A 13,749-nucleotide genomic window follows, 5' to 3' on the forward strand; every position below is an offset into this window, starting at 1 on the left:
GACACCCAGCCAGGTAGCTTCCCCTCCGTGGATTTCAGCGAGCCCACTATAAAACAGGGATCCTGCCACTGCCTGTGCATTCCCTGAGCACAGGAACTACACCCATCAAAACTGCACCCCAGGGCCTGGTCATGCCCTGGGAAGCTACAAATGTCACTTTCAGCTCGAAAACCCTACACTTTCTGGCTCAGTACAACGAAGAGGCTGGCTCATGGAACGTCAGCTGGACACTCACAGGGCACTTGCCTTCCTCCATGCCCAGCAGAGACCGATATCCCCAAGAAACACACAGCCCAGGAGTACCACGCTCTCTGCTCTCCAAGGCTCATGCTCCCAACGTGGCAGACTTATCAAGGGAGGCTTGGGGGGTACGTGCAGGAGGCAAGAGCAGGCTGCCCTCCATCAGGCGGCCACCTCCCAGCTGTTTGGAAATGGCCACTTGCAAGGCCGTGAGTCTCAGTGATGGACTCTCATTTTATCATTACCCACGTCAGAAGAATGCATCTTGAGGGGGCAAGCACTGCACAAGTCAGCGCTGTAATCACTTACAGACCACGGAGGCCCCAGTCCTGGCAGTGGAGGAAGATTTATCGTGGGGATGGACGGAAAACAAAGAACAGTTGTGCAAACTTTACGGAGCCACATTATGGGAAATGCCTTTCCCATTTCCCACTGGTAAATGTGCTGGATGCTGTTTCCAAAGGGGGACTGAGCTCCGGTACCCAATCAGGTACAGACACTGTGCTCGGCACGGCTCGCTGGGCTGAGCTGGCCTGGCCTGCGGTGCCCAGGCCTTGGCTGGCAGCCAGGTGCTGCTGTCTGCTCTGGTGGACCCGGGAAGAAGGCTCCTTCCTGGGCCTCTGCATCCTCATCTGCCTGCTGCTGCTCCCCCTCGCACGCACCCACCACACGACCAACATTCTAAACGTTAATGCTGATCGTGTCACTCTCCTGCTCAGAACCCTTCCACCATTCTCTCCCTTGGCCTCAGGACAGAGTCCAAGCTCTTCCTACTGGACTTCAAGGCCTTTTAAGGTTCAATTCCAGCTGCCATTTCTACTCCCAGCCCCCATGCACGGAACACACTCCAAGCACAAGAGGCTACCTATGCTCCCCTCAAGGGCCAAGACTGTCACATCTTTTGCATAGGCTGTTCCCTTTCCTTGAAATGCCTTTCCTCATGGTCTGCACCTGGAAAGCTCCTACCCTCCCTTCAAAGCCCAGCTCTCATGACATCCTGGGGGAAGCCTTCTCCCTCCTCTGTGCCTCTGCAGCATTTGGTTAATTCCTGCGGCACCAGACCATTCCTCCTTTGAGGCTGCGCCTCCCGCTTCTAGCATCAAACCTGGCACAGTATGGGTGTCAACAAAGCTGTGTTGAAAAGGTGGCAGATGTGATGGGGGGAGACAGCACAGCTGAGCCCAAGGCACTCTCCCGAGGGAGGGGAACAGGTAAGCTGAGTGTCCTGGGTCTTGGAGGTGACTGAGGCCGTAGCGCTGGTGCGGCCCATCACCCCTTTAATGGATGAGGTCAGTCACTGCAGCAGGCCAAGTGAGGCGCGTGCAGTTGGCTCGGAGAACCCATCTGCCATCCTGTGGAGACAGAGCCTATTAATGCTCAATCATGAAGTTTACCATTTCCAGGATGTCCCTCTTAGAAAACATGTTCTGGACACTTTCTTCAAGTCACTGTTGATTTTATCTGACTTTCTCAGTCCAATAAGAGAATCATTTCAATTCCATTTACATTAAATTCAAAAGCTTTCTCTCTTTTTATTATTTTAAATTCAATTCAGAGGGCTGTGTTTTTTTTATCCTTAATTTTTTTCATATTCCATAAAGCAGTGTGGAGTTCACAAAACTTGGCCAGTGTTCCTGTACCCTCAAGTTTGGTGCTCCCAGGAATTCTCAATTCTATGAGAGCTTGGGTTTGATGACTCAAAAAAAAAAAAGGAACAAGGGCTCCTGTTTTCAAGCATGGAGTATTTTGCCAGGCATGAGGTAAGTGCTCCATATACATGATCTCATTTAATTCTCACAACACTCTCCCTTTTACACAGACAGGAAACTGAGGCTCAAAGAGGCCACGTGACTTGCTTGAGGTCTCACGGCTGGTTAAGGGTCAGAGCAGAGATTTGAACCCCAACAGTTATCCTATACCTTTAGCCATTGGTCCACCTTGGCTCACCAAATTCTGGCTCAGAATTCAAATAAGACGGAGGGCGGGGAGTCAGGGATGGAGATGAGGTAGGGATGGGGAAGTGAATGGGAGTAGGAGGGATGGGGGATAGGGGTGGAAGGGAGAGGGGGGAGGTATGGGGGCACTGCGAAGCAGAGAAGGAGGAAGCTAGAAGAGCTGCAGACAGAGGCCTAAAGGCCAAGCACTGCATTTGGGGAGCATGTGGCTAAAAGGTTCTGTGCCCGATGGGAAACCCATCTGGGAGGGACACGCCTATGAGGGTGATTGTGTACTCTGGGGCCGGGTTACAGGCAGGAGCACTGGACTGGGAGATGGGGACTCAACTTGGTCCCCTCTGCAGAGCCCTCTGCAGTTGGTGGACCACAGGTGTCCACCCCTCACAGAGACTCTTCTGGGGTGAGCATCAGAAGCCCTACTGTACAGATACATTAACAGAGGCTCAGGAGTGAAGTGAAGTGACTTGTCCAAGGTGGCACAGTCAGTGAGCAGCAGAGCTGGGATGAGTCTCCAGCTCCACCTGTCTCCTTTCTCTCCTCTTTCCCAGGCAAGCCTCTTCCATCTGTGGCCTCAGTTTCCCCCTCTGTACAGTGATGAGAGGGGGCCCTCAGGGCTCTGAGTTGAATGCAAAGCTGGAGTTTCCAGAAAGCCTCTCCTTAGGAAGGTCCCTGAGTTTGATTTTTAAAAACTGAGGGAGATAGGAAGGCATCCAGTGTAAGCCAAGATCTGTAGAGCTGGAACGTTGGCTTCAAGGAGGGAAAGGGCATTAGCATCTGCTGAGCACCCAAGGAACACAGAGTGCTAGGCATTAAACCCATTTCACAGTTCAGGAAACTGAGGCTCAGCATAGCCAAGTGACCCATCCAAGGTCACATCCATGGCAGAGCTGGGACTTACTACAGCCTTTTCTGTTCCTTTAGGGACGCTCATGACTGCATGGCCCCTGTGCTTTTTAGACCCTCCCTCTTCTCCTTTCCTAACGCAAAGTGCCCAGAGCAGTCAGACCATTTGTTGCGCACTCACTGTGTGCCAGGCAGTACGTAACATCTCATGTATAGTACCTCATCGAAGCCTCACAACAGTTCTATTCCCTCCACTTTACAGGTAAGAAAACAGAGGCTTAGAGAAATCAAGTTACTTGCACACAATCATAGGCTGCTAGGTGGCAAAGCCAGGTTTCAGATTAAGGCTTTCTTGCAGGAAAACTTCAAGCACCAGATTAGGGATGGATGTGACCATCTTTAAGGTCCCTGCATTCTTGTAACTTTATGGGAAATGGCTCTGGAGGGCAGTGTCTGGGCGACGTCACACAGTGTCGGAGCAGAGAGCACAGATGGCCACTAGGGCAGAGCCTCTGTACTCGGGAGCAGACTCAACTCCTCTGCCTCCAAGGCCAGGCCAGGTGCCAAAGAGCATGTGGTCCCCAAGACACTCAGCCATACCAGGAGCACCGTTATAAATGGGGCAACAGTGCTGGGAGAGCAGGACACACGGAGAAAAGGGGTGCCGAGGAGGGGACACTGGACTGGGTTGTGCAGGAAGGTTAGGAGTTTGCTGGGCTGGGAAAGGCATTCCAGGCAGAGGTATCAGAAAAAGCCAAGGCCCAGAGGAGGGACTTCAGTAAGGGTTGTTAACGAGGGCATATCTGGATGCAAACTAGATGGCTGCCTTTGCTCAGAAAGGTTTTCCTACCCAGACCCTCCCGCCCCCAACCCCCAGAACGAGATGAGGCTCAGGCCTCTGTTTCCAAAGTGGGTGGGCTTGACCTGGTTGGAACAGCTTGGCTTCTATGGGCTCATGTACAGCAGGCTCCTCCAGGGCAAGGGGTTTAAAACCATATTCAATTTTGCAGCCTTTTAATCTTACCAGAAACCCCAGCCTCCAGAAACGGAGACTGTTTTCAGGTGACTTATTTATTTTTTAAAAGGTAAAATGTCTTATTCTTCATCCCATGAGTGTTCTCTCCTCTCATATAGGACAAAAGACCCATCATGTCAGCAGGGCAGGGACCTGCAGGCTCTCAAGATGATGGGGCGCTGGCTTGGGAAAAGTAGTTAAATGCAGACGTCTATCTGTTTCCCTGCTCCATCAGGGCTCCACAGGGCCAGGCTGGCTTTGATTCCCTTCTGTGACCCCACGGCCCACCAGGGCCTGGCACACAGGAGGTGCTCGGTGTCCGCTTGCCAAATAAGTTTCAGATCTGGATATTCTCTCGACATTTGCAAGCAGACTGATGATTCTCTGCCTGGGAGGTGGCTTGGGGTCATGGCTAGCACACAGTCCTTGGAGTCAGGCTGAGACCTGGGTTCAAATTTGACCCCATGATGCACTTGGGGCCTGAACTTGGGCATGAACTGGACTCTCCTTTCCGCATCTGTAAAATGGGGATAATTTCAGTCTCCAGGAATGTTCTGAGTGCTGAGATCACACATGTGTGGAAGCCCTCAATACTGAAAAACACCCAATGAGTATTTCAATAACGTTCCTGTCCCCCCTTGACTGACTCCAACAAGCTTAAGCAGCCAGGCTCAAATCCTCAGCTCCTGGCTTCCCTCCCTCCCTCCATCATCCAGCAATAAGATCGCAAGATTCAAGGGCAGAATCCTTCCCACGGCGCTAGAAGTCTCACATCGCATCATCTTTGTCTCTGGACCCCCGACTCCTGGCACACAGGAGAGGCTGCTGCCCCTCCAGTGAGGCAAGTGTCTCAAGGGGAGGATTCTTCCCTCAGTCGAGGGTCAGTTTCCCACAGTCTAACTTCCCCAACTTCTGGTTACCGGCCCCTTCGGGAAACCCCCTGCCCACTGAAGCTGCCCTATTTACTGTGCCATCCTGGACCCCCATCCTCTCAGGGCCTGTCTTCCCCGTGCCCTCTCCCTACGTGATGAGGATGGACTGGTAAAGCCCCAGCTCAGACATCTCGAACTCCCGGATAATTCCCTGGGATGAGCCTGAGATGTTGAGATGAGTCAGGGGTGTCAGCTGGCCTGGGAATGTGCCCAACCCACTAGGCTGGTCTCAGGACATGGGGGCCGGAAGGAGCAGATGCCCTGGGACCCCCACACACTGTGATGTGAGATGCACGAGGACTCGACTCTGCTGAATAGAGAAGCTGGGCAAAGGCGAGTGGTAGAGGGCAGTGTGGCCTGTGGAATGGTCCAGGCAGCTGTGCCTGGTGATACAGAGCATGCCATTGCATCTCTGAATGTCAGTTTCTTCTTCTGTAAAATGGGCATGGTAATCCCTGGCTGGAGAGAGACTGTCTCAGAATATATTAGGTCTCTTCTCCCTCAGGACTTTCCATAAGATGTTATCCCGGACCCCCTGTCAAGCCTCTCTCTGAGGTATACCCGTGGTCCCAGGTCCAGTGGCACCTAGGACAGACTGGGCGGGGTAAGGGATGGAGACCGATGGTCAGTGCGGCTGCAGCTGCCAGAGGAACCCGGGCAGGATGTTAAGTCCAGCCTCAAGGCTCCAGCTGTGCATCAGAACTTGGAGGGCAGGGACTAGAGCCTCCTCCCTGTGCCTCTGCCCTGGCTCCCCCTTCTTACCCCGAACAGCCACTGTCTGGCACCGAGCGGGGGCTCTGCATCGCTGGCAGACACCTGACCACAAGGCCACCAGCACATGTGATAGCTCTGCCCACCTCACCAACAACAGCAGAGGCTGCAGCAGTTAGCTGACCTCAAGTCCAGGTTCCACTCCTGACTGGCTCTTTTGAGCCTCAGGTTCCTCATTTGTAAAATAGCTGTCAAAGATCCTGTCCTAACTCCTAGGGCTAATGTATGAATGTCCCAAGACCATCAGTGTGAAGAGTGTGATTGGGGAAGATGAGAATTAACTAAGCAGTTCCCTATGTCATCTCTTTTAATCCTAATGACGACAGTCCTAAAAGGTAGGTACTATTATCACCCCGTTTTACAACTGAGTATATACTATGGTTCAGAAAGGTTAAGTCACCTGCCTGAGGTCACACAGCTGGTAAGTGGCAGGGCCGGAGGTCGGTGTGACTCCGGACTTGGGTTTTCACCTGCCTTTTACACCTTCATGCTGCGCTCACAGCTTTGGTCAAGCTCTTCACAAAAGTCAGGGGTTGCTGTCATGATTATTTCATAAAACCCAAGGTTATAAGAAGTTTTCCTCTTTCTCCTCTACCTGTCTTTTTCTCGATGTGGAGAAGTGCAAACTCAGAGTCTACTAATTTCTGCAGTCTCAGACAATCAGAATTCCAACCGTCTGAGAGGGCCAACCTAAGAAAGCAAGAAAGTAATCTTTTCAAAGTTAACGTCTTCGAGGCGTCGCGTCAGTATTTGGGTTGGACGTACCCTTGCTATCGTAACACAGATGAAACCCCAAATATAATAAGGCTAAGACGACTCCGACAACGTAAGAAACATAACAGGATATTGCAAAGAGATTAAGGGGCTTCCGCTGGACGGCGTGGAAGGGCTGCGGAAAGGGCAGGGTGGGGGGCGGGCGGTGCACCCTGTGGGCCAGTGAGGCGAGTCCTGGGTCCCCGGCTGAGCCTGAGGATGAACGGCCTGGGCAGAGGGGAGCTGGGCTCCTCCAGGCACCTCTAGGCCCGCCCGGTGCGGAAGCAGAGGCTCCGCAGGCTAAATGTGAACCAGCTGTGAGGATGGGAGTGTTACAGTTGGACGGGGCGGGGAAGGCTTACCTCATGAAAGAACTGTGGAAACGGCTGCTGGAAAGATAATAAAAGGATTAACTGCTATTTTAGTGGGCCATTTACTCTGCAATCAAAGTGTCTCATCTATTTCCTGTTCTCCAGAGGCTCCGGGTCCAAAATTCCTTTGTCTATTACAGCACATGGTAGCAGAGGCCTGTCATGAGAAATTAATAATTTTACAGGGAAGGGAGATTGTATTTATCTGGGGTGCAGGTTAGGGCCCGCCCCTTCCCCTGGGTTACCTACTGCACCAGCCTCGCAGGAAGGGGGAGCACTCCCACTGCGGGCAGGGCGGAGCTCAGAGATCTCTGCTACCATCTCCAGAGGATGGCACCCGGCAGGGCTGGTACCTGGACCCCAGAGAATAATCAGTTTAACAGGAGAAGATATACACAAACAAGAGCATCACGGCTTAGAAAGATGTGAGTTCAACTTCCACTCCAATGGTTACTAGCCGTGTAACCCTGGGCAAGTTATTTTTATCGTTCTTATCAATACTATTATTACTATCGTGATTATTAGCCTCTATTATTATTGTTGTTATGGTTTGTCTCTAACTAGCTGTGTGGCCTGGGGTTAATTATGCCATCTCTCTGAGCCTCAGTTTCCTCATCTGTAAAATGGGGATTAATAGTATCTGCCCCATAGGGTTGTTGTGAGGACCACATGGAGTAGGAGGACCATGGTGCTTAGAATAGCCCCCGCACACAGTCAGCACTCAGGAGCTGCTTGCTGCTGTTATTACCATAATCCTAAACCCCCTAAGAGGCAAGATGAAGTGTTCTCACAGCAGCAGGTGGAAGGCCAGCTGGACCCTACTGACCCCCAATGTGGGGTTTGTTTCTTCACCTATAAAAACCCTTGGTTTTACAGGACTCTTGTAAAGATTAAACACAACCATGGGTAAGTACAGACATGGCTTGAACATCACCTCCTGTTATGAAGCCCTTCTAGATCTCTCCTCCCTGGGCCGATGCAAACTCCATCCCAGACCCTGTCACCCATCTCCCACGCATCTCTGACTGTGAGTGCCCTCAGGCAAAGATCTTGGCAGGTCCAGGTCTGTCTCCAGAGCCAGGTGTAAGCCAGTGTTCTGTGGAATCTGCTGAAGCAAAAGAGATTCTGGCAGGCTGGCCCCAGAGAAGAAACCCTACAGAGAGATCCTGAGACTGCTCTGAGTGATTTGAGCCTCTGTGACCCACTCACTGGGCATCAATTTCCCAACCTGGAAAATCGACAGGGAAGGCCTAGATCATCTCCAAGGTCCCTCATGTCTAACACAGGAACTCCTGGATGCCGCGATTCTACACGGGAGCCTGAGTGCGAGAAGGCCACTGACCACGCCACACCAGGGTTCAGGCCAGGCAGCCTCTTCGAGGACCCTGCGTACACCACTGGGATCACCCCAGGAGAGAAGACATGAAGGAGAACTGTAGCCCGGCAGCTGTCAACTGCAGGATCTCAGAGAGAGACAGGACTGTCTGCGGTCCAGGAGCCTTACCCTGCGACGTCCGCTGGGCATCTCCTTCCAGGCAGGGGCGTGCCCTCCCACAAGGCACGTGTCACAACACCCCAAAGGAACAGGGGCATCGCCAGGAACCGGCCCAGCCACCAGTTCTGCCTCCAGCACACTCTCGGCCCAAAGACACACGATACAGTCAGCTTCTCAGCCTGCTCACTCCCCACGACCCCAGCATGCCAACCCTGACCCTCACTTGTCTGCAAAGTGAATTCCTTGTCATCCTCAAGACCCAGCCTCCTCAAAGCTGAATAAGCTGGTCCAGTGGGTACCCAGCTCACAGCTCCACAAGCAGATGTGCCCCAAGGGTGAGCAGCTGGTCCCAGGAGGATGGAGTTTATGCTGCTGGTTGCCTCTCCCTGGTCCTGCAAATGCTGCCCTGCACTTTGAGCAGGGACAGAGGTATACCTCTCCCCAAGCTGCACCCCTTCCCAGACTGAGTTCTCCATGAGGCAGGGCCCAGTGACAGCACACAAGTGTTGGAAGAACTCAACTTTGGCTACAACACTGGCCCTGAAGACCAAACACACTGCTTCCTTCCTCTGCCTTACCCAAGCCCCAGCAGCTGGGAAGACAGAGCTGGGCCTTGGTGGCTCCATCAGCCCTTCCAACCCCAGGCAGGCGCCTGTCCTGGTGGCTGGCTGGGCCCTGTGGGTAGGCACAATGGCTTGGCTAAAGATATCAGGGACTAAGACTAAATTTCTAACCTCTGATACGGATTTCCACCACAGTGAGAGCAGAACATGCAGATGACCACTTAGAAGGGCTGGAGGCCTGGGTGCCGTGTGTGTGTGTGTGTGTGCGTGCGTGCGTGCGTGCGTGTGTGTGTGTGTGTGTGTGTGTGTGTGTGTGTCTCTCCCTGGAAAGCTTAGTTTCAGCCTCAGCCAGAACACCGCAGGTGCTATCCAGGGCCTTATCTGCTAACCCTTGGCCTTACCCCAAAGCCTGCCCTGGGTACCCACAGCTCTCAAGCCGAAAGCCTGTGAGGACTCGGTGCTCTCTGGAGGAAATCAAGCCTGTGGCTGCTCCAGGAGGCCCCAGAGCCTCCCTGGGAAGGACTCTGGGTGAAGAGCCAGTGCTGGGGGAGAGCGTACTCTCCATGACTCACCTGGCCATCGGCAGGTGTGACACAGCATTTGTGTGTAAGAGAGAAGGCTGGCCGAGCCGCTTTGACCTCAGAGCACGTGTGTCACCACCTGAACGAGTGTGTGTGACAACAGGCTATGGAGGGTGGAGGATGGGGTACCTGGCCCTCCGCCAAGGTTCCCAGTGACAGGGCACTGACCACTGTGACCAGTGGCCACATCCCAGCCAGCCCCCAGGGTGAGGAGCCTAGGCAGGGCTCTCCCAGGGCAGTGAGGTGGGTGCTGTTCTGCTGGGGGCGGCGGGGGCACAGCCCGGCGGCCGTGGGAACTCACCATGCACTTGTTGGGCTTCTCGCCCGAGTGCACCCTCATGTGGATGAGCAGCTTGTAGCGGGCATTGAAGGGCTTGTAGCGGCGCACGCACCCCGCCCAGAAGCAGGTGAAGTCCTCGCCCTTGCGCTGGTCGATGTGGCTCTTCTCAATGTGCCGCACCAGCTCCTCCTGCTGCTCGTAGGCTGCACAGCAGTCCACCCAACGGCACGCCTGCCGCCCAGCCACGCCCCTGCCCGCCAGGCCCAGCCCCAGGCCTCCAAGGCCCGGGCCAGGCGGCAGCTGAGACAGGGGGTAGGGGGGCGGCAGGCCCTGCTGGTGAGGCCCGAAGAGCTCTGAGAACTCGTCCGCGGGCTCCTGCTTCAGGAAGCCGGCCTTCCGGCAGGCTTCAAGTTGCAGACTGCCCTCGTGGCTCTCTGTGGACGCAGGGCTGGGCCGGGCCCTCTTGGGAGGGGCCCCCGGGTCTCCCAGCAGAGGGGGGCTCCGGAGTCCATTTACGCAGGTGACCAGAGCTGTCTGGGAGGAGCGGATGATGGAGGTGATGTCGGAGGAGGCGCAGGGTGCGGCGGAGGCTGAGGATGCAGGGGGAAGGCCCAAGACGCAGCAGCGCTTCAGGCCACCCTCGGGCAGGTGGGCCTCAGGCGGGGGGCCCAGGCCAGAGCTGGGTTCACTGCCCAGAAGGTAGCAGGAAGGTGCGGGGTTGGCGGGGCCTCGGCCCGAGAGGTCCAGGTCTGTGTGCAGGCCCGTGGCTGGCGGGGCCCGGCAGTGGGCAGACAGGGGTGCGCGAGCTTCCGTCATGGCCCGGTAGTCAGGCAGGGACTCCTGCTTGATGTGCTGTGTGGCTGGGAGGCCTCCGTTCACATAGGTGGCCTGGGGCCTGGGCGACCTGGAAGACAGTGCACAGGGGTCATGAGAGGGTGGACACTCCACAGTGGGGAGGTCCGGGCAGGGGACGGTGGGGAGCCTGAGGACCGAGGGGTGGAGAAGCCCAGAACAAGAGAGCGAGGCTGAGGGCTGGCAGCAGAAAGACCAGGACTGGTTGCCCGGTCAGCAGGGAAGAATGTGGAGGGAGAAGGGGAGAGAGAGGAAGAGGAGGGGGCTGGGAAGAGGTTCAAGAGAGGCAGGAGGTCTGAAGACATGAATGTGCCGAGGAGGATGCCAGAAAGGAGCGCATTTCATCCTTTTATTAACTCCAGCCCACCCTCTCCAGCCCAAGTGCTATCCGTCCTGCCACTGAGGCCTCCCTGGGTCTGCCCTGTCCCCCTCCCCGTGACCTTCTAGTGACTTCTGGAGGAAGAAGGCTGAGGATGGCTCTTTGAGGGACACCAGGTCCAGTTTGTTTTAAATTCTGCTTACTTGTCCCTTAAATCTCTCTTAATTCTTGTAATCTTTCTTAATTTCTAAAAACGTGATGTTTTGCCCCAAGCAATCTGTTCTTTCCACTGTGAACATCAGCGGGTGGGGTTTGAATCACAATCACAGTGAGGGGTCATCCTAGGAAGAACTGAGGAAAAGTTTCTTGGGGGGAATGTCCGGAATTTCAAGGTCATGAATGTCCAAAATGAAGCTGTAGGCAGGCAAGCCAGGTGGGGCAGCAAGAGACCTGGGTTAACATCTCTTAACCCTCAGGTCTCAGCCACTCGCAGCTCAGCGAACCTTACTTAGCAATGTGGTCTGGGCCTCTCCCTGTAGCCCAGCGTCGAATGGTTCTCCTGAGGGTGAGGATGGTGATGGGCAGGACCCAGCTGGCCAAGATGCTATCATCACACATGTGGTACATGCATTCCTAGAAGAGGCCTCTCCCAAATGTGGGACAAATAAGTGCAAGAAGAGATATCAGGGCCTGCCAGTCATCAGAGGACTCTGAGAAGGGGAGAGACCAGCAAGGTGACACTGGGCTCAGGGTCCGAGAAGCCCCAGGAGCTGGCTGGGCAGAACAGGAGGCCTGCTTATGTGCCCAAAGTCTGACTAGTATACCCCACGTGCCCTCATACCTGTCCCCATCCGAGCCTCAGTCTTCCTACCTGTGAAATAAGGACTAACCTTCCCTACCTCAGAGGGAGGCTGCCAGGATCAAGGGAGGAAACAGATGCTGTGACAGCCCTCTGGGAAGAGGACAGCAGGGTGAATGGGGCAATCAGCACTGCCATCATTAACACTGCCATCCTGGGGCTCTTTGCAGCTGGGGGTTGTGGCGCCATCACCTGTCCCTCTGCTTCCCAGCGTGGCCCTGTAGCCCCAGCCCCTCCCCCTCGGGCTCCCTGCAGCTGTGGCATCCTCCCCTCCAGCCCTGAGGTGGAAGGGAGGGGACAGGACAGGGGAGAAGGAAAGTCAGAGCCCGGAGCCCTCCGAGAGCACTGGCTCCAACCCCATCGCTACCAAGAGGGCACAGGGCTCACTGCAGTCACAAGCAGCAAACCAGCAGCAGGGCTGGGACCAGAACCCAGGCTCCCCTTCTCCCTCCCAGGTGTAGAGTTCTCCTGTGTAGACCTAACCTGAAGTGCTCCCTGGATAGGAGGTTGGGGGAGGGGCTCTTCTTCTGTTTGGTTCTCAACTACACTTGAACAATTCTCTGCCTCACTCACCAGAGACCTCTCTTCCCTCCCAGAAACTCTGCTGTCCAGAGCATGGTCACCAGGTGGAATCAGAAGGAGCAAACACATACCCCCCATCTCCAGGGCTGGGGATCCTGGGCCCACCACTGCCAGCAGAAAGCTCTGAGGGGCTTAAAGATCGGATTTGAAGCTGTGACTTTGTGGAGGTTAAAAAAAAATAAGTGCACAGCTCTTCCTTGCGTGGTCATGATCCTGGGCCTGGCAGAGGTGGGCACGGATGGGGAAGGGCAGCCAGGTAAGCATCTGTTTGAAGCAACTGCTTTAAAAACAGCGCCAGCTTAAAGCACCCAACACCAGAAGAGAACAGCTGTGGTGTTCTGTGACTGAAGTTATCCAAATAATCAACAGCAAAACCTTGAATGGCATCAGGCAGGGAGGGGGCAGCTCAAGCCTTAGGGTTTCCTGGCTCCGAATGCCAGCTAAGGCAGGCCCTCCCCTTGCCCTCAGTGTCCCTGTGAGACCAGGCAATGGTTCTGGCCCTGCTCTGCCGCTGAGCCCTGTACACCCCAGACAAATCCCATCACATCTCTAGAAATTGTGAGTGTGGTCCCTAGAAAAAGTGGACAACTCCAGGTGCTTTCCCAGGGGCCGTCTCATAAATCCTAACAGTGTAACGGTGCATGGTAGCTGAAGGCATGGCCAAGTTCTCCAAGGGAGAGACTACTATCTGTTTGACACTTTTGAAAACTGAAGCAACTTGCCCAAGCCCTCAGAGGCAGGCAGTGATAGAGCAGGAATGTGAACCTGGATCTGTTTGAATCAGAGGGAGCCGCGTGAACGGAGAGACCCCAAACACAAGGCAATCTGGCGGGAGGGAGAAGGCACAGGATCCAACTGGGTATGGGATAGGGGCTGGGGCCCTCTTTTTCTTTAGGAAAATGAGGGAGTTTGGGAGAGCCAGGTCAGCAGCAGAGGTGGCAGCAACTCAGACTGATGCTGGCATAGGATTCTGGGTACAGACTCTCCTGTGCCCTGTCAAATGACATTCAAAATGACAAACGATGTTTCTGATCGTCTCTACCGAAAGAGAAAAGAAAACAAAAATCTACTTCCTTAGCTTTCACTAGGTTAGTGTAGCTTCTGCCATGAGATAGAATTTCACTGGAGAAACTGGATGCTGCCAGGGGGGACTCAGTGAACAATCAAGCAGATAAATGCATTTGACTGTCACCAAACAATGCACAGCTCCAAGTCTAAAGGATGCTTGCTGAATCCTCATCATGTACTTAATTGTATCCCCCTAAAATTCACAGGTTGAAGTCCTAAACCCCTTTGTGACTGGATTTGGAGGTAGGGACTTCAGGGAGGTAATTAAGG

The 13,749-nt window shown here is 54.4% G+C and overlaps 1 protein-coding gene across 3 annotated transcripts in view; it reads right to left on the reverse strand.

Moving 5' to 3' along the window:
* The window catches only part of GLIS1 (GLIS family zinc finger 1), a 230,082-nt gene that overhangs the window by 75,492 nt on the left and 140,841 nt on the right, over positions 1-13,749 (reverse strand). For all 3 annotated transcript variants that reach the window (XM_060083707.1, XM_060083717.1, XM_060083698.1), the window contains one exon: positions 9,821-10,703. In XM_060083707.1, coding sequence (XP_059939690.1) covers positions 9,821-10,703 — 883 coding nt within the window. The remainder of the gene's footprint in view (positions 1-9,820; positions 10,704-13,749) is intronic.

The sequence above is a fragment of the Mesoplodon densirostris genome, chromosome 2, assembly GCF_025265405.1.
Source record: "Mesoplodon densirostris isolate mMesDen1 chromosome 2, mMesDen1 primary haplotype, whole genome shotgun sequence".
In the NCBI taxonomy this organism is placed as follows: Eukaryota; Metazoa; Chordata; class Mammalia; order Artiodactyla; family Ziphiidae; genus Mesoplodon; species Mesoplodon densirostris.